The 26,073-nt window shown below is 41.3% G+C and overlaps 1 protein-coding gene across 1 annotated transcript in view; it reads left to right on the top strand.

Annotated features, from left to right (window-relative positions):
• LOC122815899 (alpha-aminoadipic semialdehyde synthase, mitochondrial-like) overlaps nucleotides 1-26,073 on the top strand; it is a 1,132,937-nt gene that overhangs the window by 117,742 nt on the left and 989,122 nt on the right. Inside the window, exon 2 of the mRNA XM_044088745.1 lies at nucleotides 2,972-3,201. Within this exon, the coding sequence (XP_043944680.1) occupies nucleotides 2,980-3,201 (222 nt within the window). The 5' untranslated portion in view covers nucleotides 2,972-2,979. The remainder of the gene's footprint in view (nucleotides 1-2,971; nucleotides 3,202-26,073) is intronic.

The following is a 26,073-nucleotide window of genomic DNA, read 5'->3' as shown; positions in this document are numbered from 1 at the left end:
TCTTTGCTAAAAAAAATCAGCTTTGCTGAATGTACACTGCCAATGTCACCTATCTAAATCAAATGAGCAAATTGAATATTTCTCCATTTAAACCAACAGAGTTATCCTGGGTGATTTCAAGTACCCACCCACCAATTGGTATACATTCACTAAAGTAACAAATATATGCAGTGATTCTTTAACATTCTTAAATCTAACTCTCTTGACCAGTTATTACCATATTCTGTTAGGTGCTTAAATCTCCTCAACCTTGTTCTTACCAATAAAGTGGCAATTGGTCCCACACAGGTTGCCCCCACCATGATCAAACAGATCGCCATGCTGCTCTGTTTTTCCCAAGATGTCATACAATCCCACTGTATTCAGAGATTTCTTCAAGTGCAACCTTCTACTAATATCAGATAACCTGAGGAAATTTAACCTCCGCCCCCACGAGGGACCCTGTAGCAAAAAATATTCTACTATAGCATGGCTTTATGTCCACCTTAACTGCTGCACTGAAGTATCTGTCCCCAATTTGTCACATGTATGATGACAAATGTAGATAGAAGCCCCTATGATATGATAAAGTCCTAGTAGATTAGCAATATAAGGTCTGGAAAGCAGTCATAGGGGTGTGTCCCCTGCACGTGTGGTCCTGACACAGGATCAGGGGCCGACAGACCAGTTAATCTTACCAGTGTCATCTGTAAAGTAATTGGAAATAATGACACTGACAGCCCACATTCCCTCAGTCTATACCAGTGTGGCTTTGTGATAGGTAGGCCCTGCCTACTGAATCATGTAGACTTCCACAAGAAGGTATCTGAGGGTTTGGATAATGGCTAATTAGTACACATCGCCTACTGGATCTAGCTAAGGATTTGGATATCATCCCATATTCTCTTGATGTTGAGAAACTCGGCCACTTCAATATTACCCCCCTAGCTAACCCATTGGGTCACTAACTGGCTCAGAACCTATGCAGCCATAACTGGTGTCACTCTTTCCTTTAAAAGGCTCAGTATGAGAGGCATCCCACAGTTGTATATATCAGGTCCACTTTCTTTGGCATATATGGCCCTGATGTCCAAGCTGACATCAAGGGTCTCTGGCTAGGTCTGCATATAATTGCGGAGTCAGTGCTCATTAAATATCCACCTGACACCTGTATCCTGCAAGAGGGTCTATCCAACATGGATTCGTAGTGTTAAGGCCTTGGACTTAAACTAAAAGCAAAAAAAAAAAAAGTATTTTACTTTTTGGTTTCCTTGAACATCCTGCATTTACCGAATAAATGATATTCCTGTAAGTCAATAATACCATTAGAGATCTAGACACATCTGCTAACAATGATCCTTTGACTGTAATGCTTCCATTATTGTTAGGAAATCTTTTTATCCTACCCAACTAATAACTTAAAGTGCATCCTTCCGGTCCAAGAAAGTTATCATTCTGTTCTGTTTCTCTCTTATCAGGCCCATAATAGAAAACAATGCTCCTTTTGGTATGTACCTATCCAAGCATATTAAACAGCCTAAAAGTAAAACATTTCCTAACCATGAAAATCTTTAGCATGAACTCTTCAAGTTCTGCAGAGCATCAGGAAGTCTTATCCCTTTTGATTTGTCTCTTATAGACTCCCACAGAATGGCCTGTGCTTGGCCTAGAAGGACACATATTTGACCCAGTCATGCTCAACCTTTTGTAAGCTTATAAAAGCCATAATGTCACCAATAACTTAGTCAACATTGAAGAATGGAAAGGGATTGGAAATTCATTATTAGGCTACCTTCTCAGGCCCTTATAGATAGATGGAGCAGTTAAGGGAATTGTAATGAGTATGCTCCATATAGTTTGCTGGATAGTTTGCCTAGTACAGACCTATGAACCTTAACTTTTTTTGCCCACTATGGCACTTGCCCAGTGCTTCTCCTTGTGCCCCATTAGCTCATTCCTTCCTTCCTTCTAGTGGTACAAAACAGGTATCCTTATATTAGGCATGAGTCCTTCAGCTTGTTCATTTCCATCCAGGTAGTCTTATCAGCCTGTGTTTCCCCAATAAGGTGAGAGTCAGGCATTTAGGAACAGACCAGATGCTGGTACCATGAAGGTCCCTGCCACATCTCTTTTAACTCATCCATGGTAGGAGACTTTTGAACTCTCATTGCTGCCTGGTCAGGGAGAGACATGCATACACCCACATATTATTTATTCATTATTTATTTGTCTTTGCTGGCTGGGAAAAGTCCATCTGGGTAAAACCTGTTTCCCTGCAGCTTCAACAGCACAAGCCTGTCCAGGTACTCTCAACTTTGATTTCCCACACACTGGTAGGCTTGTTAATGTGGCAGGCCTAGTTGTCTCCTGTTACCTAGGATGGACAGGCTGGCATTGGCCACTCAAACCCATCATCCCCATATGCCCCATCCAGCTCTTGTGTGAATAATCAAACACTGGTCACCAAGGTCATCATCAGAGCTTTATTTATTTGTGCCACAGGATCAGAAAACTCTAACTGTTTTGAGTCTAGCCACACTGCTACAGAGCATTTATCAAAAAGAGTTATATTTTAGGGGAAACAAATATGTCCATGAGTGAAATAAATATACCCATGAGCGACAGTCTTATGCATTACCACACTTGCTGGCTCAGTATGACATGGAAAACAGATATGAGACAAGTAAAGGATAGCCTGACAAGAATACAGTCCACAGACCAATATATTTTTCTGTTAGAGGGGGCTGGCTTAGCAATAATATTACTAATCAGGGTTTGTGAGGTGGTCTGTGACTGATTTTGGGCTTTGGGTAGAGAAAAAAACATAACATCAGACAAAATATCTCTAATACTTCAGATTGTTTAGTTATGTTTATCATACTGCATTAGAAAGATGTTTAGGAGCTTTCAATTTAAGTATAATTTCAGTTTCATCATGAGAGTATCGATATATGTGTATCATAAATAACTTGATCGTCTTTCATGTTCTTAGGTCCAACAATGCTGCATGTAGAAAGAGACAGGACCAGTTTTGCAAAATCTTGCTTTCACCATCAGCGAGCAAGATATGAGCATCATAAAACTGTACTGGCGATCAGAAGGGAAGATGTCAATGTCTGGGAAAGGAGAGCTCCCCTAGCCCCAAGGCATGTCCGAGAGCTAACAAGTGAAGGCGTTAAAGTCTTGGTGCAGCCATCAAACAGGAGGGCGATCCATGATAAGGTAAAAGAAGGCATTTCTTCACAAGACATTTATTTTTCTTTCACTGAATGTAGCTCTTTGTAAAAATGTACTTCAAATAAGTTACTGTATAAACACAATGTTTTTTTTTTGCTTGTATTATTCCTTAAAATGTTTAACATTGTTTTATAATTTTACACTGCAAAGTTTGTTAGCAATAAGGATTAATCTCAGGGACCCTTTGCAGTGTGGAATATCACACCTCTAAGCAGCCTAAACTCTTCTGTGCATTCCAGAATATTTTCCTGAAAAGTCAATTTAAAAAGCATAAGATAAAAAGATGCAAATATTTTGTGAACAATAAAAGCAATTAAAAGTGTACATCTTGTGGCGTTATCAATAAAAAGTTTTCCTTGCAGTGAAAATAGTCAGTGCATTCATAATCTTTCAATAAATACTATATTATAATGCACACAAACCCAGAATTCGATGTTTGCTTAACTTTCACAAACCTATATAACTGAATGGGTAGCCTCAAATTCTCCTTTGGTCTATCTTGTCTTACCCTGCTTGAAGCTAGAGAGAACTTTCAATTAGGGTTTTTGATTAGGCTAGAAATAGTCTGCAGACTGACTGCCTAAGTACTTAGCTATCAACCTATACATATTTATATCATGGAAACTGTACAACCTAGGCATATATTGTCAAAACAGTTTTGTTAACCAGGTATAAGCTTTCACACAGCAACAGGAAATTCCTCTCTGAGTGCATGTTTATTGAAATATTTACAGAAATATGAAAACATATGCTTAATTATATAATTGGCAATATAAATAACACTGAATATCTCTCAAGATACACACCTTACAGAGCAAACACCATTGACAGTTTTCTTCAACAACATGTAAGGTTTCAGCACATATCATGCACAAATTTGCAAGTAACTTGGTTAAAACAAAGAGTAAGAAGGTCACACAGAAAAAACAATCAGTAAAAACTAAATGAAAACTCCAGCCAAGCTAGAACTTGTACTGAGTGACCTCTCCAACCTCCTGAATCAGAGGCACATGGGATATATGCAAATGAGCCTTATGAACATCAGGTGTTTCAGCTATATGACGATTCTGAATGCCCATGACTTATTACTTTTTAAATCATTTCAATGGACAAGTTCAGGCCAATAAAGCCAAACCCCACTAGCTGTGGATATGCATGTTTTGGCCTTGTTATGACCTCATCAGCACAACACAAGTAGAGTGTTTGACTAAGCATAAGAAACACAGGGCTGTTATACCCATCTGATGCCCATTACCATTAGGGTGACTGCAAATATCCCATCTAACAAATTAAAACAAAGAGTGAGAAGATCACACAGAAAAAACAATCAGTAAAAACTTAATGAAAATTCCAGCCAACATGGATACTGCGGTGGTGGTGTTGCGGTAGCGTTGTCGCCTCATAGTAAGACTCTATCCGGTTTGATTCTCAGCTAGAGCATCTTCTGCGTGGAGACATGTGTGAATGGGCGTACCTTCGTTGAAGGTTGTGCGTCAGAGCTGGCAACTCGGTACATAAAATTCAACTGCCAATCATTAGTGGATCGGAGTTCCGCTGTGGTGACCCCTAACCGGGAAAAGCCGAAAGACACAACAACAACAACTAAATGCACATGGAAATATTGCATCTGATGTTAATTTTCTTTTCATTCATCACTAATAGGTTCGGTTCCAAGCCCTCGGAACCAAGTCGGCCTAATACCAAGCTCGTGCCAGCCAAAAACTCTTGAGCTAAACTTCTATCCACAATGCCCTTCTCCCTGCTACCTCAAATCTTGTTTGCCATGTAGCCGTAAAGCCGCATCTCAGCCAAGCTCTCAGATAAGTGAAAACATTTTGATATCCCTTAGGATTTTTTTCACTCCTGCTTCTACCTATTTGATAAACTTTTAAGGACCATTGGTGGTACGCCCTTCTCTCTCTACCTTGTGGTATTCCTCGAATACCATCATTGGTATTTCTTCTCTCTTTCCCTTTTATCTGACTAGTTGTATGTTTTTTGAAGTATTTCTTAGATAGTGTATGTATTTAGCTAGATTTAGACATAGAGATAGCAGAGTTTAAACATTTTTCTATAGTATTCTACCTTGATTGCTGTGTGTAAATTTCATGATGTCTGATAAAAAGGGCACATTGGATTTCAAACATTGTGCTTCTTGTAAGGGTAAAATTCCGAATAGTGACTCTCATGATGATTGTATTTATTGTTTGGGGGTGCCCCATCTTTCAGTGCAACCTCCCTGTGTGATTTGTCAAAGTTTCAGTCAGTGCACTTTGAATGAGCACAAGAATAAGTTGATCCTGAAGGGCCTACTTAAGTCAATCTTTTCAGAGTCTCTTTCTGCAACGGAAGTCTTATCCCCTCCAATTAAGGATAAGCAAAGGTCCCATTCTGTTCCCTCTTCACCATCTGGTGACCAGGGCAAGTCTGTGAAACCTAAAGTGCCAAAACTATCTTCGGAGTATAAGTCTGCCTCATCGGCACCGACCTCTTCTGCTCCAGCTATGACTGTTACTATGTTGGTGCCGATACTGTCTTTGGCACCGACTATCAACCTCACTACGATTACTATGACTTTGGCACCAGGTGCCACTTTGGCACAGTGCATATGCCTATCGCTGCAATTAAGTTTGAATCTTCCATGTCAGCTCTGAGTGCCCCTTCGGTGTTGAGCTCTTAAAAGGCCCCAATAAGTACGAATCTGACCCCACTGCTTCCGGTCTCCAAACTTGAGACATCAGTGCCAGTAGATTCCACACCACGGACCAGATACTCTCCATTCATAGACCCATTTCTAGGGCATGTGTACAGTCCATTCTTAGAATGATCTAACTCCCCATCAGGAGTTTCCACTAGATCCACCAGGAGCCTTTCAAAACTTGATGTGGTGTGTCTTGACCAGCTGTTGACAGCCAGGGGGATATCTACTCTTTCCAGGAACCATCCTCCTGCAGGACTTGGGTTGACTTCTCCATGGACTCCATCCTATTCTCCTCCTTTGACCATACTGGTTCCAAAGCATTCTGCTCTGATGTCTTTTTTGGAACCCCCCCCATCTCGGCGCCTGTAGTGGACCTCACTGGGACTATGGGACTGTCCCTTTAGTCCTTGGTTCTCGCTGAACCTGTCCTTCCTCAACCCCATGATTAGGCTAAAGGCTCCTCAGTTCATGACATGGTTCCAAGTGTTTCTTCGGCTCCATCCTTGGTGCCGGGAGACCTGTCTGCATTGATCCTGCTTGAAGCTTCATCCTCAGGAGTGGGTTCAACAGAGCGGAGTGTGACCCCGGTTCTGAGGTTGTCCTTCTCGGTTCCGGGCTTCCATCCCTCTTCGGGCAGACCTGCTTTCCATGCTATAGAGAGGGCACTTGCTTCTGGAAGCATTCCACTGATGTTGGATCCCCAGACCTCTCCCCCTCAGCTACAGCTGTCACAGGTCACCTCCCTGGGATACAGGGCAGCAAAGCTGCAGGACCCCCGGTTGCAGGGTGCTCCCTCTTCCGAGTCCTCCTCAGAAGTCTCCACTGGGGAGCCCCCACAGAAGAGATCATGCAAGAGGAAGCATGTAGACTCACCTGAGGAGTCTCTAACAGAAGACATGGATTTTTATGACAGTGAATGGTCCCCACAGTCACCCCCTGAGGATGTCGCCTTTGGAGACATCCTTAAAATGTTGAAACAAAGGGGTGACTGGAAGCCCACTAATCCTTCTTCTGAGGAGTGTGTGTTTCTGCAGGCTTTCCGTGCCCGGCCATCTACCTCTTGGGTGACCCCACCTGTAGATGAGCTAGTTCAGCTCATGGTGCAGCGAGCTTGGAAGAACCCTGATTCTGTTGAGGTGATCCCTCAGAGACCTGACAAGATACTTTCTCCACCTGAGGAAAACTCACATTGGTCCAGAGGTTTACCAGTTGATGGTATGGTGGTGGCAGCGGCCATGAAAAAGGATCTCACTGAAGAGAGTCCTACTGTTCATCTGCCCAACAGAGAGTCCCGGGCTGTGGACAGATTGGGGAAGCAAGTTTTTGCATCCGCAATCTTTGCATTATGGTCTCTTAACAACTTGGCACATTTTAAGAGACTCCAAAGAGACTTTTTCTCTGAACTCTCTGGAGCACTTGCAGGGCAGGTGTCTGATGAGGTAAGGGATAAAATTGCCTCACAGCTCGCAGCCCTGGAGTCGATCTCCAATTCGTCCATGAGGTTGCTCTCATATGCAACTGAAAGGGTGGCTAGAGCTGTGGGTTCAGGCATAGTTATGAGATGCCATGCCTGGATGTACCTTTGTGACCTCACGGACCCTTTCAAGTCTTCCTTCCTGAATGCTCCCATCGAAGCATCTTCCCTTTTTGGCCCCACAGTGAAGGACACTCTTGCCAGGTGTGAGTAGGATGGTAAGACCCTGTCTGACATAGGTCTATGTTTTTCTAACCCTCAACATTCTTTTTCCAGAAACCAGAGGAGTGGCAAAATGTGGCACAAAAAATCTCAGGGTCCTTTCCGTGCTACACATGGTGATGATACCCCCATGGGCAGAGGGAGTAACAATTCTGGAAGATGCCCCTATGGAGGCAGAGGGCTCCACGTAATCAGGGACCCAGGGATTCTTTCTATGGGCAGTCTTATCAGTGCTCCTGAAGAGCAGCCATTTGCTTTCTTCTGGAAGCAGTCAGGGGTTGTTTCTCTCTGCACCAACCTGCCTGGTATTCAATAACCACCGATCATTGGGTGCAGAAGATCATAACCAGAGGCTACACCATCCCCCTCATCACTTATCCAAAACTTCCAACAAAACTTCCCAACATTCCACCCAGTCAAAGGGAAGAAGCAGCTACAGGATTAAAGAAGCTGTATCAAAAAAGAGTCATCCAGTTAGTCCCACCAGGCCAATGCGGATCCGGATTTTACTCAAGATTCTTTTTGGTGCCACAAAAGACAGGGGATTGGAGACCCATTCTTGATCTCAGCAGTTTGAACAAGTCTGTTGCCCAAACCAAATTCTGGATGATCAAGGTTCAGTCCATTCTCCCTTTCCTAAGGAAAGGCAATTGGATGTGCTCAGTAGATCTCTGAGATGCTTATTACCACATCAAAATGGACAAATGCTCCAGGAGTCTACTTCACTTCTGTCTAGGAGCCAGTTATTACCAGTTTCCTGCCCTGCTATTCAGACTCTCTACAGCCCCCCAGAGTGTTCACAAAGTGCATGGCAGTGGTTACAGCTCACTTGAGACTGCAAGGATTCCAGGTATTTCCGTATTTGGATGATTGGCTCCTTATTGCCCCCACCAAGCATCTTCTGGTAACAGCCCTGCAATACACCCTTTCACTGGCAAAACTTTTAGGGATAACTGTAAACTGGGAGAACTACAATCTTGCTCTGGTCCAGCAGATAGAACACATCAGACCAGTCTTTGACACCTGCTCTTGTCTGGTGTCACTCTTAGCTTACAGACTAGGCTTCAGCTCCAGCTGATACTCTGTCAAAACGAAGTCTCAGCGAGAGTGGTTCTTCAGGTTCTAGGATCCATGGCAGCTTTCATACCAATAGTGCCTCTTACAAAACTGCACATGTGAATATTTCAATGGCTTCTTCTTTCTCAATGGTTTCCAAATTACCACCCTCTATGTTTTCAGATTCAGATAACCAATTCTTGCAAGCAGGACCTTCTTTGATGGATGAGGCCAGAAACAGAACTTTGGAGCTGTCCATTCCAGCCCCTTCATCCCAAAGCCATTGTGACCACGGATGCTTCCCTGATAGGGTGGGGGGGGAGGCATTTCCAGGGAAAGACAGTCCAAGGCGCATGGTCCACATTGGAGGCCAATCTGCATATCAACGTTCTAGAACTGAGAGTGGTGCTGTTAGCATTGCAAGCATTCCAACCTGTTCTTCCTTCTGGAATGATTGCAATTCAGTCAGACAATATGTCAGTAGTCTGGTATATCAACAAGCAAGGAGGAACAAAGTCCTATCCCCTGTGTCGAGAGGCCATGAGAATTTGGCAGTGGGCGATAGCTTCCAACTCCTTTCTGATAGCAACCCATATCCTGGGGAGTTCCAATGTGATTGCAGACAAGTTGAGCAGATGTATTCTCTTGCCTCACAGTGGTCTCTTAATCCCAAAGAAGGGGCAGAAATCTTGCCTTGCTGCAACCTATTTGTCTCCCCATCAAACTACAGATGCAGCAGCTATTTTGTCCTATTACCCCCAAAGGGGGAGTCCCTGAGGGATGCTCTGATTCATGATTGGCCCATGGGACTGCTATATGCCTATCCCCTCATTCCTCTGATACCCCAATTCATAAAGAAAGCCATTCGGTTGAAATGCAAAGTGATCCTCATAGCCCCCTTTTGGCCTTGACAAGTTCGATTCCCCTTCCTTCGGCCTCATCTGTTATGTTGACTGTGGATTCTGAATCCTCTTTCAGACCTCATTTCTCACCCTCAAGGTTGAGTTATCTGAACCTGTCCAGTGTCAAGCTGACAGCTTGGTTTCTCCACTTCCGTTAGTCACTAGGCAGGATGATCTCACCTCAACAGTTCGTGACATTATTCTGGCCTCTCATAAACCTTCCACCAGAAGACTATATCTGGACATATGGAAAAGATTCTCTATTTGGTCAAAGAAAAAGATGCTAGATCCATATTCAGCTCCAGTCACTGTGGTTTTACAATACCTGTCTAAGATTTTCGAAGATGGAGCCACAGCCTCTACCATACGAGTACATCTGGCAGCTATTTCAAACTATCATAATGGGTTAGATGGTACTCCCCTCATATCACTGTGTTTATGTAAAACTTTTCTCAAAGGAGTTTCTCACATTAGGCCTCTAATCAGACAGCCTATAGAGCCATGGAACCTCACATTAGTTCTCCAGTCTTTGACTCAACCCTCCTTTGAGCCCATAGCGAAGTGTGACCTCAGATTCTTGTCATGGAAATCCCTCTTCCTGGTAGCCATCACGTCAGCCAGATGAATTTCTAAGCTTCAAGCATTTTGCACCAAAAGGCCCGTCTAATCTTCCACAAGGACAGGGTATCACTCTGGACAAACCCATCGTTCCTCCCCAAAGTTGTTTCTGACTTTTCCATCAATCAGACTATTGACTTACCAGTATTCTTCCTGAATTTTTCTAATAAAGGGGAGTACTGCCTACATTCCTTGGATGTGAACAGACAATTGAGATTTCATTTAGACAGGACCAAAGCAATTCATAAATCTGACCAACTTTTCATTTCTTTTTCTGGGACTAGAATGGGAAATTCTGTCTCCAAGGTTACTTTATCAAAATGGCTAAGGGACTGCATACATTTCACTTATTCCTTTGCAAAAGAACCTATGCCACAGAATATTAAAGCCCAATCTACCTAATCTATAGCAACATCTGTAGCCTTCCACTCCAGGGCTTCTATGGATGATATCTGTGCAGCAGTCACTTGGGCTAAACCCCACACTTTTATCAATTATTACAAATTGGATGTGGTCTCCAGAGGGAGAGCTGCCTTCGGCTCAATGGTGCTCAGGAATGTTCTTCCATAAGGGCCACCCAAGGAACAAAAGGTAGCTGGGGATTCTGTCCCATCAGTGATGAATGGAAAGAAGATTAACAACATCAGATAAAGACGTTATCTTACCATAACGTTCCATCCGTGTTGTTCATCTTCTTTCATTCATCACTTCCCACCCTCCTTCCCCCGCCAAAGGCTCCTAGGGGATACTTTGGGTCCAAGTGGTGTCTTAGGGCATTTGTACTGAAATGGCCTCTGCTTTACTTGTATAACATGGGCAAACTCAATATGAGGTAACAGGGAGAAGGTTATTGTGGGTAGAAGCTTATCTCGAGAGTTTTTGGCTGGCACAAGCTTGGTATTAGACTGACTCGGTTCCGAGGGCTCAGAACCAAACCCATCAGTGGAACATTATGGTAAGACGTAACTACTTTTTATTTTGATAATTACTAACAGGCATGTAGCAATATATCCACTAAAGTATGATACAACTGGACATTGACAATGAATTTCCCTGTATCCCACATAGCATTTTATACCATACCCTTCAAAAGCATGTAGATCTGTCTTTCAGTTATAAAATATAAATATATATATATATATATAATTATATATAAATATATATATATATATATAATTATATATAAATGAATACTAAGTGGCAAACAGTGATTAATTTCTCTACTTAAGGACATTAAAGATTAATCCAGGCAATTATAGACCCATAATTATGACCAGCCTCATATATAAAGTCTTGGAAAGACTTATCATGGAACTAATCAATCAGGACATGTGGAATCTTCAAACATGGACTGATTTTTTTAAAAAGGTCAACAAAGCAATTGATGAATGCAAAATGGTACACACCCTATACCTCAACCTGGCCAAAGCTTTTGACACAATTCCCCACTCAGACATGGTAGAAAAGCTAAACAAACTGGCAATAACTAGCTGCTCTCAACCTCCCCTCCTCTGATGTTCTCTGGTCCTCTAACTACCATTCCAACAGGCTGCAGTCAGTCAGATGGCTTTCTACCTGCTCCCCTTTCTTACTCATCCAGACTGGCATCCCCCAGGGTTCTATTCTGGGACCTCTTCTTTTCAACATCTTTGCAAACAACCTCCACTCTTCCTGTACCACCTCCTCCCTGTTACAATACGCAGAGGACTCTACCCTTATCACCTGCTCTAATGACATCTCTCAACTCCACTCTATCACTCAAAACACATTTCACAATGTCGAACAATGGCTAAATGATAACCAGCTCCTCCTAAACCCCCCCAAAACAAACTCCTCCTCCTTTTCTTCCCTAAATCTCTCTCCCACCATAAAACCACCTTTTCCATCTCATCATATGACAATACTCTTATCAAAGCTGATTCTCACACTAAACTTCTGACTATTATAATTGATGAGCAATTAAAATTTGATCTCCATATTCAACACTGTATTAAAAAGACAAATAAAAAATGGGTCCATTGTATAGAAACAAATAACTCCTTGCCTCTAACTCCAAACCCTGTCTGGCACAGGCTTTCCTCCTACCCTGTGTTTTGTACACCTCTCCTATACTCACATTTCTACAATCTCCCTTAATAACCAAACTGAAACAAACTTATAACAACATAGCTCAATGTGATGGCAATCAGTAATACAGATCCCATCACTGTCTTGCCTTAAAACAGCTTCAATGGCTTGAGTTCCCCCGGCTTCTTCTTACCCAGCTACAGTTCACTCATACCTTACTAAACAAACCCCTCAGTTTGTCTTTCTCTCTTCTCTCTCATATCCCTCTACACACCCTCTCGAACTCTACACAGCTCTGATCAACATCTTCTTAATATTGATAAAACCAACAAAAACATTGGTAAACTTCGCTATAAAAACACAGTGTCAGAAGCCTGGAACACTCTCCCATCAAATATTCGTAACATCAATTGTACAAACCACTTCAGAATTGAACTTAAAAGTGACCTTCTTAATTCTAACTCCTGCCCATCCCAGGACCCTACTTAATCCCCCTTCCTACCTCTTTATACCTCTCATTACTGTAAATCTTTCAGCCTTCTACTAGTCATACTCTCTGTTACTAGCAACACTAAAATGCTTTTATTACCAATCTAGCTCTGTTTTCTGTAATATTATGACCTGTTAGCTTGAACCTAAATCTGATTATTTTTCTGTAAACTCTCATCTGCTGTTCACTTAGAATTTTATTTTTTGTATATACCTTTTCATGTAACTTCTGTTACTGTAAATATGAGCAACAATATAACTATGTAATTGTTCTCGCTTTTTGAATGTATGATATAACTATATAATATTCTTGTTTTTTGAATGTATGCATATTAATGTCTTGTTTTTTTTTTTTTTCTGGAGCTTTTCTCCTCGGGTCTCCACTGAAAATTAACCTTTGGCTCAGCTGCACTAACCTGGTTAACAAATGACAAATAAATAAAATTAATTTAAGTTTGATGACCGGGGAAGTCCACTGGGTCATAAAGAGCCCCTTTCCAGTGGAGGCCCGGGGAGAAAAGCTCTAAGACATTGCAAGTTAAATGTTGCAAACAAATAACAAAGAGTTCATACAGAACAATTTAACATTACAGAAGAATAATACATTATATAATAAGCACTTAAAGAGTTAACATTGAAAACATGAGGATTACTAGACCTTTGCTGGTTAGGTAAACTCAACATTAACAGAAGAACATTATGTGGCTTAAGCTCTAAGTGAGTTTTTAAACCATAGCTGCAATCCATTTGTGGTTAGATTAATCATTTTTCATGGAAGAAGCACCAAACTATTTGTTACAGAAAGTATAGTACATTAGATAACAGAGAAATTCAGTCCCAGGTAGGGGGTGAGAACGTTTTAGAATTACAAAGCCCATATGTCACCTGCTGGATTGCTAACTGGCTCACAGAAAAGATGCAGCTAATCAAAATAGGGGAAATCACCTCCACAAAAAGACCAGTCACTGGTGTAGTCCCCCAGGGTTTATGCTGGGACCTCTCTTGCTTGGCATCTACGTTTATGAGGTAAAAACCAATACTAAAGAGCTCTGACTAACTAAATCCACAAATGATTTGGACATACTATAGGAAGGTTTGTCACAAATAAATAACTGGTGCCAAAATCATGGACTGAAACTAAATGTCAAAAAAATGCATTACTGTATCCTTTGGGAAGTCATCTCCCCAGGGAACCACCACATTGACAATAAGCACCAAAAAGTTGACCCAGTTTGGGATTTGGGAAATGTGCGGACGGTGACCTACTAGGTCAAAAATGTGTTCATTGATGGAAGAAAGTCTTTCTACATTGTACAGCTTATAAACAAAGGGATTGTGCTTAGATCTAGAGATGTCACACAGTGACATCCCTAGAACAGCCCTTAGCACTCATTAAGCCAGTTATTGAATATAATACCCCCTTTGGCATGTATCTGTCTAGACACATGCAACAACTGGAATGTCCAAAGAGATACCTTACTAAAAAGATAAATTACCTAAACAACATATCCTACTGGTCCGACTTAAAGCCCTGTCACTATACACAGTATACTACAGACTGCGAAGAGGTGACCTGTGTCTGGTATATAAGACATCCTCTGACCCATTACTGATGGATTTACTGCATATCAGCAAGTCAAATTGCAGCAGAAATACCTGCTCTAGTGATCTAAACCTCTTCTGAAACATTAACAGAACAGTTTGGATGGACAGGTATATCTGTCAAAGGATTGCATTGCTCTGGAACAGACTCCCCATCCACATACAACAAACTTCATCCCTTTCCATATTCAAGCCTAACTTAGATCTATGGATGGGAAACAGAAAATGTACTCCAGGCCTGCCCCCTTTGCTACTAATGGACAGAGGCAAATTTTACATGCTTTATCCCATGCATGGGTCCCCTTAAATTATCTATGGCATGATTCCCAGTTATTCTCATTAGGGATACTATATAATTATCAACCATAGGATTGGTAAGGTCAATTTACGACCAAATGGGATAGGTTATTTTAAGCATAAAAGGGGAAATCGACTAGGCTTAAAATGATCTGCAAGGGCAGCTTTCCAGGTACTTACCAATGAACCTACGAACAAGCTTAGTATCATTTTAATAATAAACCCTTGCACTTTCTAATACTGCCTGTTATTATCTGGCAAGTTGAAGAAGCTGGACCCAGAAATGTTCTGGACTCCATAAGGAGCTATGGGTGTTAACTGGAAATATACAAAAATGGCATTATCAGTTGGAATGGGTTAAGGCACTTACACCTGACAAATACAAGTATGAAATGGTGATGGTCTATGTGGGGGTAAAGTCTAAGCACATGAAACCCTGTGAGAAATACAGACAGAGATACGTTCGTACTCTCTCTGTGCACATCATGAATGCAGGTAAGGCCTTGGTCTTCAGCAGACTCCTTTCTTCTCCAGAAATAATGCTAAAGTGTGAAGAAAATGTAATTGGTTTCAACAATTTGCTAACGAGCTGATGTCATTCCAAAGGAATCCAGTATGTGTCAGACAGCTCACTTGCTTTGCTAAGGATGGCTTGCACCTTTCATTTCTATATTTCTGAATACTGGCTAAAGCCTTTGCTGTCCCTATAGTGCATATTTAGGCAAAGAGCAGCTAACTGACTTCCTAACTTAACAAAAAGAAACAAACAAACACAAGATCACACCATGGTGGCTCTGCTGGGAGTCTCAATAACAAAATGGTTGCCCTTTAGTCTCTTCTGCATTTGGAATGCATCCAACATATATAATCACTGAAACTTAGTTTAAACATTCAGACAGCACTCCCTCCATACCTGTTTGTGTACGTCCCATGCCTTTTGACCCAGTGGTAACTGGGGTGGAATCTCCATATCTGTGAGAGAACACATCTTCTCTAAGCAGATTCCAAGTGATCCACAAACAGAACTCATTGAGATACAAACCACACTAAACAGGAATAATTATGAGCTCATAGTCTGTAACAGGACCCCTCTATGCCATTAAAAAAAAAAAATCATATTAAGTTTCTAAATATACTTGAAGCACTTCCATTAAGAAAAAAAAATCCATTATTCTATGGGGATTTTACCCCTCAGAAACAGGGACACTTACACTTCAAATGTAGGATATGCCCCAAAGGTCTTAGATTTAATAAACAAAAACTCCCTAGATCAGATAATCAAATATCAAAATATCTGAGACTTAGTTCTTACAAATTTAGTTTCTGTATATACTATTCCCCTGTTTTTTCTCTCCCTTATTAACCAGTCATAAACTGGTAAACTTTGCCTTTAAAATCTCAAAGCCAATGGATGCCACTGTCATGGAATTCAGGGATTTTAAACCTACAAACCTTCTCCAATTGTATGAGGAAGTCTCCAAGTTTACATATAATGGTATATCTCAAGACATTGATACAGCAAGTAACTACACAACAAAATGCTATGCTTGTCTTGATAAACGTATAAATCTCGCAGTCCTGACCAGATCTAGATAGAATGGAAGTTTAAGAGCAAACCAACTTTGTGGTACATAAACATAAATAAACTATACTACAAAAGAAAAAAAATCTTTAAATTGTACATTAAGACAAATGGCCCTCAACTTTAAGGTTAACATTTGTTTATTTATTTATTGATTTTAGTCACCAGGAAAATCTAACTAGGCACACAAGCCATTTTCAGTGGAAGCCTATGGAGAAAAGCTTCAGTGTACAATTAACAATAATGGACAGTGTGACACTAACATTTGAAAGGCAATAATATAGAACAGTCTTTACAGCGTTTTTCAAAAGCTGGAGAACTGTATTTCAAATTTGATAAAGTATTGAGATAGCCATATTATTCCACAGTGGTGCAGCAGTACCATTGTCACCTCACAGCAAGAGGTTCTCCCGTTTGATTCTCGGCTGGAGCGCCTTCTGTGTGGAGTCTGCATGTCCTCCCCGCAGTCGAGTGGTGTTTGAAAGACATGCATGAATGGGCGTGCCTTCATTGAAGGTTGGACGTTGGGCTGGCACCTCTGATAAGTGAGACTTTAGTTGTAGTTTGGATAACATTTACAACCAGTTCTGTCTTACCATTAGGGGAATGGAATTCTAAGGTTTTAATACTTGATGGGAGTAGAGGGAACGGCCTGCTATTAGGTTTTGATATATGTAGAAGGCCTTTGCCAGAAGAGCACAAGCTTCTGGGTGGGTTGTGTGGTTGTACAAGTTGACCAGAGGTGGACAGTCATTTGGCTTGTTTATTAGATTGTGGATAACAGGGAACTGGGAGTATGTGATGTGGTAGGATAGTTCAAGCCTCTGGAGGTCTCTGAGGGCCAAACAGTGGTGTACTTTATGAGGGAGGTTGGCCACATAATTTTCAACCTTGTTGTAGCACTGCTTCAGCTTGTTTAGTTATTAACTGGATGTTTGTCAGTACTGGTGCTGAGCAGAGGAGAGTAGGTAGTAAGACAGTAGTGGTTATATGACATCATACAAGGTTAGGTCAATAGGGTTTTCCTTATTTGCTTGACTTTTGCTGTGTGTTTTTTACTGTATGTTGAACGTGGAAGTCAAACTCAAGGTCTTCATATATGTAAACTCCTAGTAGACTGAGCTGTGTGACAAGCTGTTGGGTTGGGAGGGTGGCCTAATTGGTAAGGTGTTTGCCTCATAAACACAAGGTGCAGGGTTTGAGTCTCACAAGGGGTAATTGGCTAGGAATAGCTTGCAAGGGCAGTTAGCTTAGTACTAACCTAAGTTCTATTTTGGTATTGTTAGAAGCAGTACTAGGGATGGATGCTTTATTAATTCAAGGTGAAGAGAAATATTTTTGTTTTGCTCGGGTTAATAAATAGCTGGGAGATAGCCAGTTTTCTATAGAAGTGAAGGATTCCATGTCAGTTTTTGTAGGGAATCAAGGTTATTTGTTGAGCAGATGATGGTAGAATCATCTGCATACTGTACTAAGGTTGCATTCTTACTGGCCAGATGAAGGTTATTAACAAAGATGCTGTACAGTATGGTTCCCAGTATGAATCTTTGTGGAACCCCAACTGCAACAGGGAGAAAGGATGAGATGTCAGTGAGCTATTTTACTGTCTGGATTCTGTAAAAGAGCTAGCTAGAAAGCCCAGATAGAAAGGGATTGTCAAGGCCTAGAGTGAAGAGTTTTTCTAAAACTATAGGGTGGGAGACTATGTCAAAGGTTCAGGATAGATCAAGAAAGAGAGCAGATATAAGTTTACCAATTGTCTTAGTGTTAACAGTATTACCGAGGTTAAGGAGGGCAGTAGAGGTACTGTGGTAGGAACAAAAACTATACTGTAAAGGAAAGAGGAATGCATTTTGTGTGATACAGTGTAGGAGATGGGTCTGAATGCGCTTACATACATACATACAAATGTTTCAAGTAAGGGCATTAAAGTCCTTCTTAAGTTCATAGGTTCATAGGATGGTACTAGGCTATCTTTCTGAAGGCATTTATAAGCCTAGCCAGAATGTGTTGGCTTTCGCCCGCCCCCTTAGATTAGTTCCCTGTGCCTCTGTGTGATTCCCGAGGTAAATTTTCTGTTTCCCATCCACTTGTCAAGGTTTCTTTTGAAGAGCATTAGTGAGGAGCTCTGTCTAATGTAGACTGCGATCTTGTTCCAAAGCATGGGAAGTCTCTGGTACAGGAATCTATCCCTCCAGCACGTCCTATTCATTGTTGTGGTAAGGTTTAGATCCCTAGAGCATGTGGCATGAGGGGATAAGGTTTTCTTTATGTGGAGCATGTCCATCAATTCTGGGTTGGACATGGCCTTGTATGTCAGGCAGAGATCACCTCTGAGTACGCGGTATGCAACCGAGTACAACTGGAGTTTCTTTAGTCGAGCTGCATAGGGCATCTGTTTGAGGCCAGTGATCCTCTTGGTGAGGTACTTCTGTGGTCTTTCCAGCTGTTCTGCAGGTGTCTTGTAAGGTACATCCCAAATGGGGTGTTGTACTCTATGATGGGTCTGATGAGTGATGAGTAGAGGTGCACAATGACCTCTTTTGATCTGGATGCAAACCCTTTTGTGATTAGGTGGGCCACGTAGAAGGATTTTCTAACCACTTTGGCAATGTGATTATCAAAGATGAGATTACTATCTACTTGGGTCCCCAGATCCCTTATTACGTCTTCCGTATTTAGGGGACTACCACCTAGGTGGTAGTTTGTGGGTACTTTGTTTTTTACAAAGGGGATGACTATGCACTTTTTGGCATTTAGCTTGAGGCCATGATTTTGACACCAGGTATCCGTCTCAGTGAGACCCTTTTGGAGGATGTCTGTGTCAGCTAGAGAGTCAATTATAGCCCCTAGTTTGCAGTTGTCTGTGAACTTGGTCAGCCATTGTCCTCCTGTGCTTGTCTGTACCTCTGAGAAGTACATGCCGAACAGGAGGGGTCCTAGGACTAAGCCCTGGGGAACACCACTTGTAACCGGTTTAGAGTCAGACCTAGCTCCCGCAACTCTCACCATGTGGGTTTTGTCCGTCAGCCAGTTGGCAACCCTTCTTGTGATGTAAGGGTTTATGTTCAGGCTGGTGAGCTTGTCTATAATACCAGAATGGGGAATGGTGTTGAAGGCCTTAGCGAGGTCTGGGTAGGCTGTGTGTACCAGCTTTCCCTTGTCTATAGCCTTGGTAACTGTCTCAAAGAAGTCCACCAGGTTTAGGAGGCATGATCTGCCCTTAACAAAGCCAAACTGGGTAGGGTCCAGTGTTTGGAGGTTCCCAATGTCTCTGTTAATGAGTTCCATGATGATGTGCTCCATAGCCTTGCAGAGCAAGCTAGTCAGGCTTACAGGCCAATGGTTCCCGGGGTCTGTTGTGGCTCCACCTTTGTGGAGTGGAATAACTGTTGCTGTGCACCACTCTATGGGTGTGTAGCCTGTGGAGAGGCTGAGTTTGAACAGTGTGTTTAGGTGAGGGGTTAGTTCATCTTTGAGCTCATGTAGGATGCAGCCTGGGACAACGTCCAGTCCCATTGATGCTGTGTTTTTGTCTTTGGAGAGGGCTGTTTTAACCTGAGTGTCTGTGATTTCAGGGACTCTACATTCTTCTGGTATGGTTATGGGCCCTTTTGGGGGTGAGAGGGGGGGTGAAGTTTAAGCTGAACCTGTCTGCCAGGATGTTGGTGATATCATTCGGTTCAGTGTATTTTGTGCCATTCTGCACTAACTTCGAGCAGATCTGAGCATTGCCACTTATTTCTTGACATAGCTAAAGAATGCCTTGTGGTTATCTTTGGAGTCCTTGGCAATTTTTCTCTCATAGCTCACCTTGGATGATTTTATGAGGGATCATAGTTTCTTGCTGATACTGATCAGGGATGTCTTCCCTTCTTGGGATTTTACTCTTTTCTGTACTAGTTTCCTCTTTCTATTGTATAGCTTGTTTATGGCAGGAGTCCACCAGACTGGTTTCCTTTTCTTGGAGGAGTGAGTCTTGGTTTTGCTTGGGTTGGCATGATCCATGCATTCTTGTAACAGCCCATAGAATACATTAGTAAAGGATTTTACAGCTTGGACAGTGTTATCCTTCAGCATGTGGGCCTTGAAACTTTCTACCTCGGTCTTAAGTAACGTGGTTTGCTTTTGAAAAGTTTTTCACAGTGGCTTTCTTGTCCAGGGGTGGGGGCAGAATAAGGATATCCAAAGTGATTTGTTTATGGTCAGACCTAACCAGCGAGGGGTTGACCTCTGGTGTGGAACACCGGTCGCCCATGTTGGTGATGACCAGGTCCAATATGTTGTCACCTCTGGTGGGAGTGTTGACCAGTTGAACCAGGGGATTTGAGCTTATAAATTCTAGGAAAAATTGGGCAAGGGAGTTAGTACATGAGTAGTTCTCTCAGTTAATGTTTGGGTAATTGAAATCACCCAATATTAGTGTGTTTGGTAGGACCTTTATGTTTCCCAGTGTTTACAAAAATGTGGTTTGGGGGTCCTGGGACATGGTGGGTGATCTGTAGCAAGTTACAATTTGAATTGCAGTTTTGCCCATTCTTAGTTGCATGTGGATGACCTCTGAAGCATCGTGCTGTGCCACTAACCTGGAGGTGTGGGTATCCTTGATGATTATGGATATGCCCCCACCTTTTGTATTTTGTTTTGGGTTCTGTGGCTGAAATGCATGGTATGAGTTGTAGCCTGGTAGTGCTGGGGTGCTGTCTGGAGCATTAAACCAGGTTTCTGTTACTTCACATATATCGATTTTCTCCATACTGAGGAGTGCCTCGAGTGTGCATTTTGAGATTTAGGCTTCTGGCATTGAGTAGCATTACCCTCAGTGTTTTGTTACTTGTGCTATTTATGGCGGTGGGTTTGTCATTTGAGCTTTGCCTAAAAAAGGCACTATGGGGGTGGCAAGAGCCTTGGCCAGTATTCGAAAGCCTAAGGGTGACAATTGCAAACCCTCTAGCGAAGCAGCATGGCTTGTCGAGCATGTCATCCCAGGGGGACAGACACTGGATCCCCTTTGAATGACACCAGAAACTTAGCCAATTGTTGAAATCGAGAATTTATTTCTTTATACCGTGGTATCATTCTTGGTGAGGGCAGGATGCCACTCAGGGTCAGGGTCATACCGGCCTGGGCTACGTGATCAGAGAGCTCTTCCATGTCTCTCTTCATGTAGTCTAGGGAGGTACAGCTCAGGTCATTCACACCAACATGGACAAAGACAAAGTCATATTTGTACTTGTTCTGGAGTGACCTGGGTGCTTGTGTTATGTGGTGGATCCTACTTGCCAATCCTTCTAGCTTGTCAATAAGCTACAACACTTGTTCCCATAATAAATGTCCAGTCTGTTCTTAAAAATATCTAAACTAGTACTTGCTTTAATGTAATTTGGTAGTCTGTTCCAAGCATCAGCTACTCTGTCAGAGAACCAGTTAGTACACTTCTCATTCCTATAGAATCTTCTACATAGGTTATCTAATGATTCTCTAGTACGTTTTGATAACCCCAAACATTCCCAGAGGTAGTTGTCTCTAAATGACCTATATAACTGAATAAGATCTCCTGTTAAATATCTGTAAGAGACACTGTACAAGTTCAAATGTTTGAGCCTGTCATAACAACTTAGATTTTCACATCCATGGATGCCCTTAGTATATTTCCGCTGTACTCTTTCCAGTTTATTCATGCTTGTTTTTCTATAGGGTTTTCATATTATTCCATACTCAAGTTTGGGTCTAATGTAACTAACAAACAAAGACTTCATTATGTTTGATTTCCTAGACTTCATAAATCTTTTTATACAACCTATAGTTCTATAACTATCATTAGCCAATTGGTTTATATTATTAGAAAAACTCATAGCTGAATCTACCTATATACCCAGGTCCTTAAATGAATCTACAGTTTCAATCACTGTGTGCTGTATTAAATATTCACCTTTCAGTCTATGTCTCCCAAATCTCATATGCTTAGTTTTTGATGTATTTATCAACATATTATTCTCCTGTGCCCAAATAGGTTCATAGGTTCATAGGTTAGTACTAGGCTGACTGCTCTTGCGGGCCATTTTAAGCCTAGCCAATTATCCCTTGTGAGACTCAAACCCTGCACCTTGTGTTTGTAAGGCAAACACCTTAACCATTAGGCCACCCTCCCAACCCCAAATAAACAACATTTGCTGGTCTTGAACCCAGGACCCTATACACTATAGTCACAGTAATTAACCACTAAGCCATCACAGCAGTAATAAACAACCTTTGCTGGTCTTGAACCCAGGACCCTATACACTATAGTCACAGTAATTAACCACTAAGCCATCACAGCAAATGGTCAATTTAGTCAAATTATTTTGCAGACATGCCTTGTCTGTAACTTGTAATCAGTTTACCCAATTTCAGGTCATCATCATATAAACTGTAGAACACCTCAGATGAAAAAGTAAGGTGTGAAAGATACAATCTAAACAAGTAATGGCCTAGTACAGACCCCTGTGGGGCACCTTGACTGTAACCAAGGATTTCATCTGTCCAGTTGGTATGTGATACTTGCCATGTCCTATTTGTAAGCCATGCAGCTATCCATCTTATCAACAGTACATCAATACCGAGTTGTACTAATTTATTGATCAGTGTTTTGTGGATGACCCTGTCAAATGCTGAAGTTAAATCTATATAAATCACATCACAGCACCATTTTTCATTCATAGCTGTTATTATATTGTTATAGAACATCATGTTACAGGTGGTAATAGAACTATTTTCAACATATGCATGCTGATATATGGTTTCAAGTCCCAACCTATCCAGTTCTGACAATAAATTATCCAGTATTAACTTCTCCATTATTTCTCCACAACATGAAAGTAGACCTAAGGGCCTATATGATACTGACACTTGTAAAGTATTTTGGTAGGGTGGCTAGTATGGTGATGAGGCTATAGCTTGTTCAGTAGAATGATAAGCATTGTGGATGGGGAGTACATAACATTTTTTGTTCCTTAGTAAAGGTACATAAGATGCTTTGATAGAGCAGTTTATTAAAAGTGAGATAGGTTAAGTTATGGCCTCTGCTGCCATTTTTAGGTATTTGCCAGGAAGATCGTGTGCTGCTGGGGGGGTGAGTTTTAGTTGAAGTGGTAGTTTTTTTATGGTGGCAAAGGGGACTGTCTGGACAGACAGAGTATGGGGAGTTAGTCTACAATATGTTCATGGTATTGTTTTTTTTGTAGAGCTGTTGAGTAAAGTTAGAGTTAAATTCATTAGCAATGTCCAATGAATTAGTAAATTTGAGTGTAGATGAAGGCTGTGTTGAATGGCCAGGATTTAGAAGCTTATTTATGGTAAACCAGAATAATTTGTGGTTTTGATCATTTTTTTATTTCAGAGGTTAGTATAATATATATTTTTTTACCAATTAAGTATGTAATCTCTCTGTATTTCTGATAGTTTGGCTGAATTTTGTTTGTGGCCCAAGCTTTCCGGGCAGCATCTCAAACTTTCATGAGATGTTTTGTGATTCTGGATAGCTAGGGGGAAAGATTTTATCAAAATTGGAAGTTACATAAACATACCATTAGAAAAACTAGAACAGCTCATGAATTTACAGTAGTATCAGAAGCTAAGAATAATTTATAAATCCTTCTTTAACTCTGTCAGTAAAATAAGAAATAACACTCAACATTGCTTCAAAGTTAGTCAAAATAGGACTGCCTTGTTGGATCCAGTAGATGCTTTCAAAATACTAGCAAAATAAATTCAGTGCAAAATTTACTCCAAGGACAATTATTCAAAGCCCGTTTATCCTTGAATATCTAAGATCTGCCATTGCCAATAAAGAACGTATATCAAAGGTGGTTTCCAAGACTAAAAAATGAATCTTCCATAACACCTGATTGGATGCCTAATAAATAGTAGTAAACAGGCATTGGCAGACTGTTCAGCCTGAATCTATACACTCATTTTGTCCATGTGGTTTGGTGCACAATAGTTATGATACCATTTCACAAGCTTACAACCCACCACCGACCCTAGAAATTAATGGCCAATCAATTTGACAAGTCTCATCTGCAAAATTATGGAACATATCACAAATGACGTGATTAACTATGATATTAAAAATCTTATCAGATTATACTTGGAGCAGTTTGGGTTAGTCAAATGTAGATTCTGTCTAATGAATCTAGCTAACTCATTTGAAAGGGTAGCTCAGGTTGATGACAGTAGTCATGCTGTCCACACAGTGTCCCTTGATCTGGCCAACGCATTTGCTACTATTCCTCATGCTAGCAAAATATGCTTCAAACAGGTCCCTGTGTAATAGGAATGATAGGAAACTGGTTACAATATAGAAACCATCCAATGAAGATGGCCAGGGGTGCTCTGAAATGGTCACTACTGGGACCACTATTATGTGACATCAACTTTTTGAATCTCCAGATCATGAACTAAGATTTCTGGTTAGCCAAGTATGCAAGTTAATGCAAACTGGGTGTTGTTCTCAAGTCGCTTGTGATGCCCAGGCACTCCAGCACAAACTTACACTTGCCAGTACCAGGTGTACATATGATACACTCAAATTAAACGCAAAAAAAATACAATATTGTCATGCTTGGTAGACAGCCCTTCCCCCAACTTATAGCATAGACAGCACCCCACTTCAAAATGAGAATGTAGTTACAGACTTTGGGACGTGAGTAGAAAATTCTCTCTCTTTTGATCATCACGCTGCTATAGTAGGTCAGGAGGTCCTTCTGTTTAACGCAGCTAATTGCAAAAGAAATATCATCCAGACCTAAAGAAGCCCTTGTCCTTTTATGTTTTGCATAAACTGGACCAATCATAGAATGCAATGCACCCTTTGGGATGTACCTCACAGACAAATCAAAGGACTGGAAAACCCTAATGGTGCCTAACTAAAAATATTACTGTCTTAAGAACCATAAGCTAACAATATATTCTAGCTGCACTGTCTCTTTATTTAGTGTCTTATTGACCCCTAAGAGGTGATCTTTGCTTTTTCTTCTGTTGCATTAGGGAGGCGGTATTCCAGAATCTCTTGCATCTCCATAAATCAAACAGTCCCACTAATACTAGGACCACAGATGTAATCCTACAGCAGCAAATAAATAAAACATGGTGAAGAGACAGATTTATTACACAATATCTTCTTCACCTGTGGAATCGAATTCCACTGCAAACTAAGCAGGTCAATACATGATGTTTTTCAAATGGCAACCAGATGACTGAATGGGTATTCACAAATTCATTCATGGATTGACTAGGCTTGGCCCCTTTTAAAAAAGGATGTAAGGTTTAACAGTGGGTATTGGCAAGGCATAAAAGGACACAAGTGCCTTTTGTGCAGAGTTTGTATGTCCTCCCCGCAGGTGAGTGAACGTTAAAGACATGCAGGTAGGTGCGTGCATGTGTGGGTGTTCCTTCTTTTAAGGTTGGGCATTGGGCTGGCAACTCAACACCATAAAAAAACAATCCACTGCCAACCATTAGCGGACCAATGATCTGCTGTGGTGACCCCTAACCAGGAAAAGCCAAAAGACCTTAGTTTAGGCTCAATTGCCTTGTATTTCCTATGATTCCATGATCTTAAGATTCCAAGGTTAAGCCAATAATCCAGACTTTGCTAAAGTGGTTAGGGTTTCCCGATGCATGGGGATACAGTTCCACTCATGTCTCCCATTTATCAGTTCTGTGTTCTGAAAATTGATATTAATTTGAAACAAGAAACAAATGGAGAAAATTTTGGTGTGATAGAAGGGGATGCCACAGATTTGTCCTTTAATGTTTACCCAACACTTTAAGCATCTCATCATTTTAAGGCAAAGCAGTGCACCAA

This window comes from Protopterus annectens, chromosome 11.part0, assembly GCF_019279795.1.
Source record: "Protopterus annectens isolate FY-2018-M chromosome 11.part0, PAN1.0, whole genome shotgun sequence".
NCBI lineage: Eukaryota > Metazoa > Chordata > Ceratodontiformes > Protopteridae > Protopterus > Protopterus annectens.
This window is presented reverse-complemented; position numbering and strand designations above follow the sequence as displayed.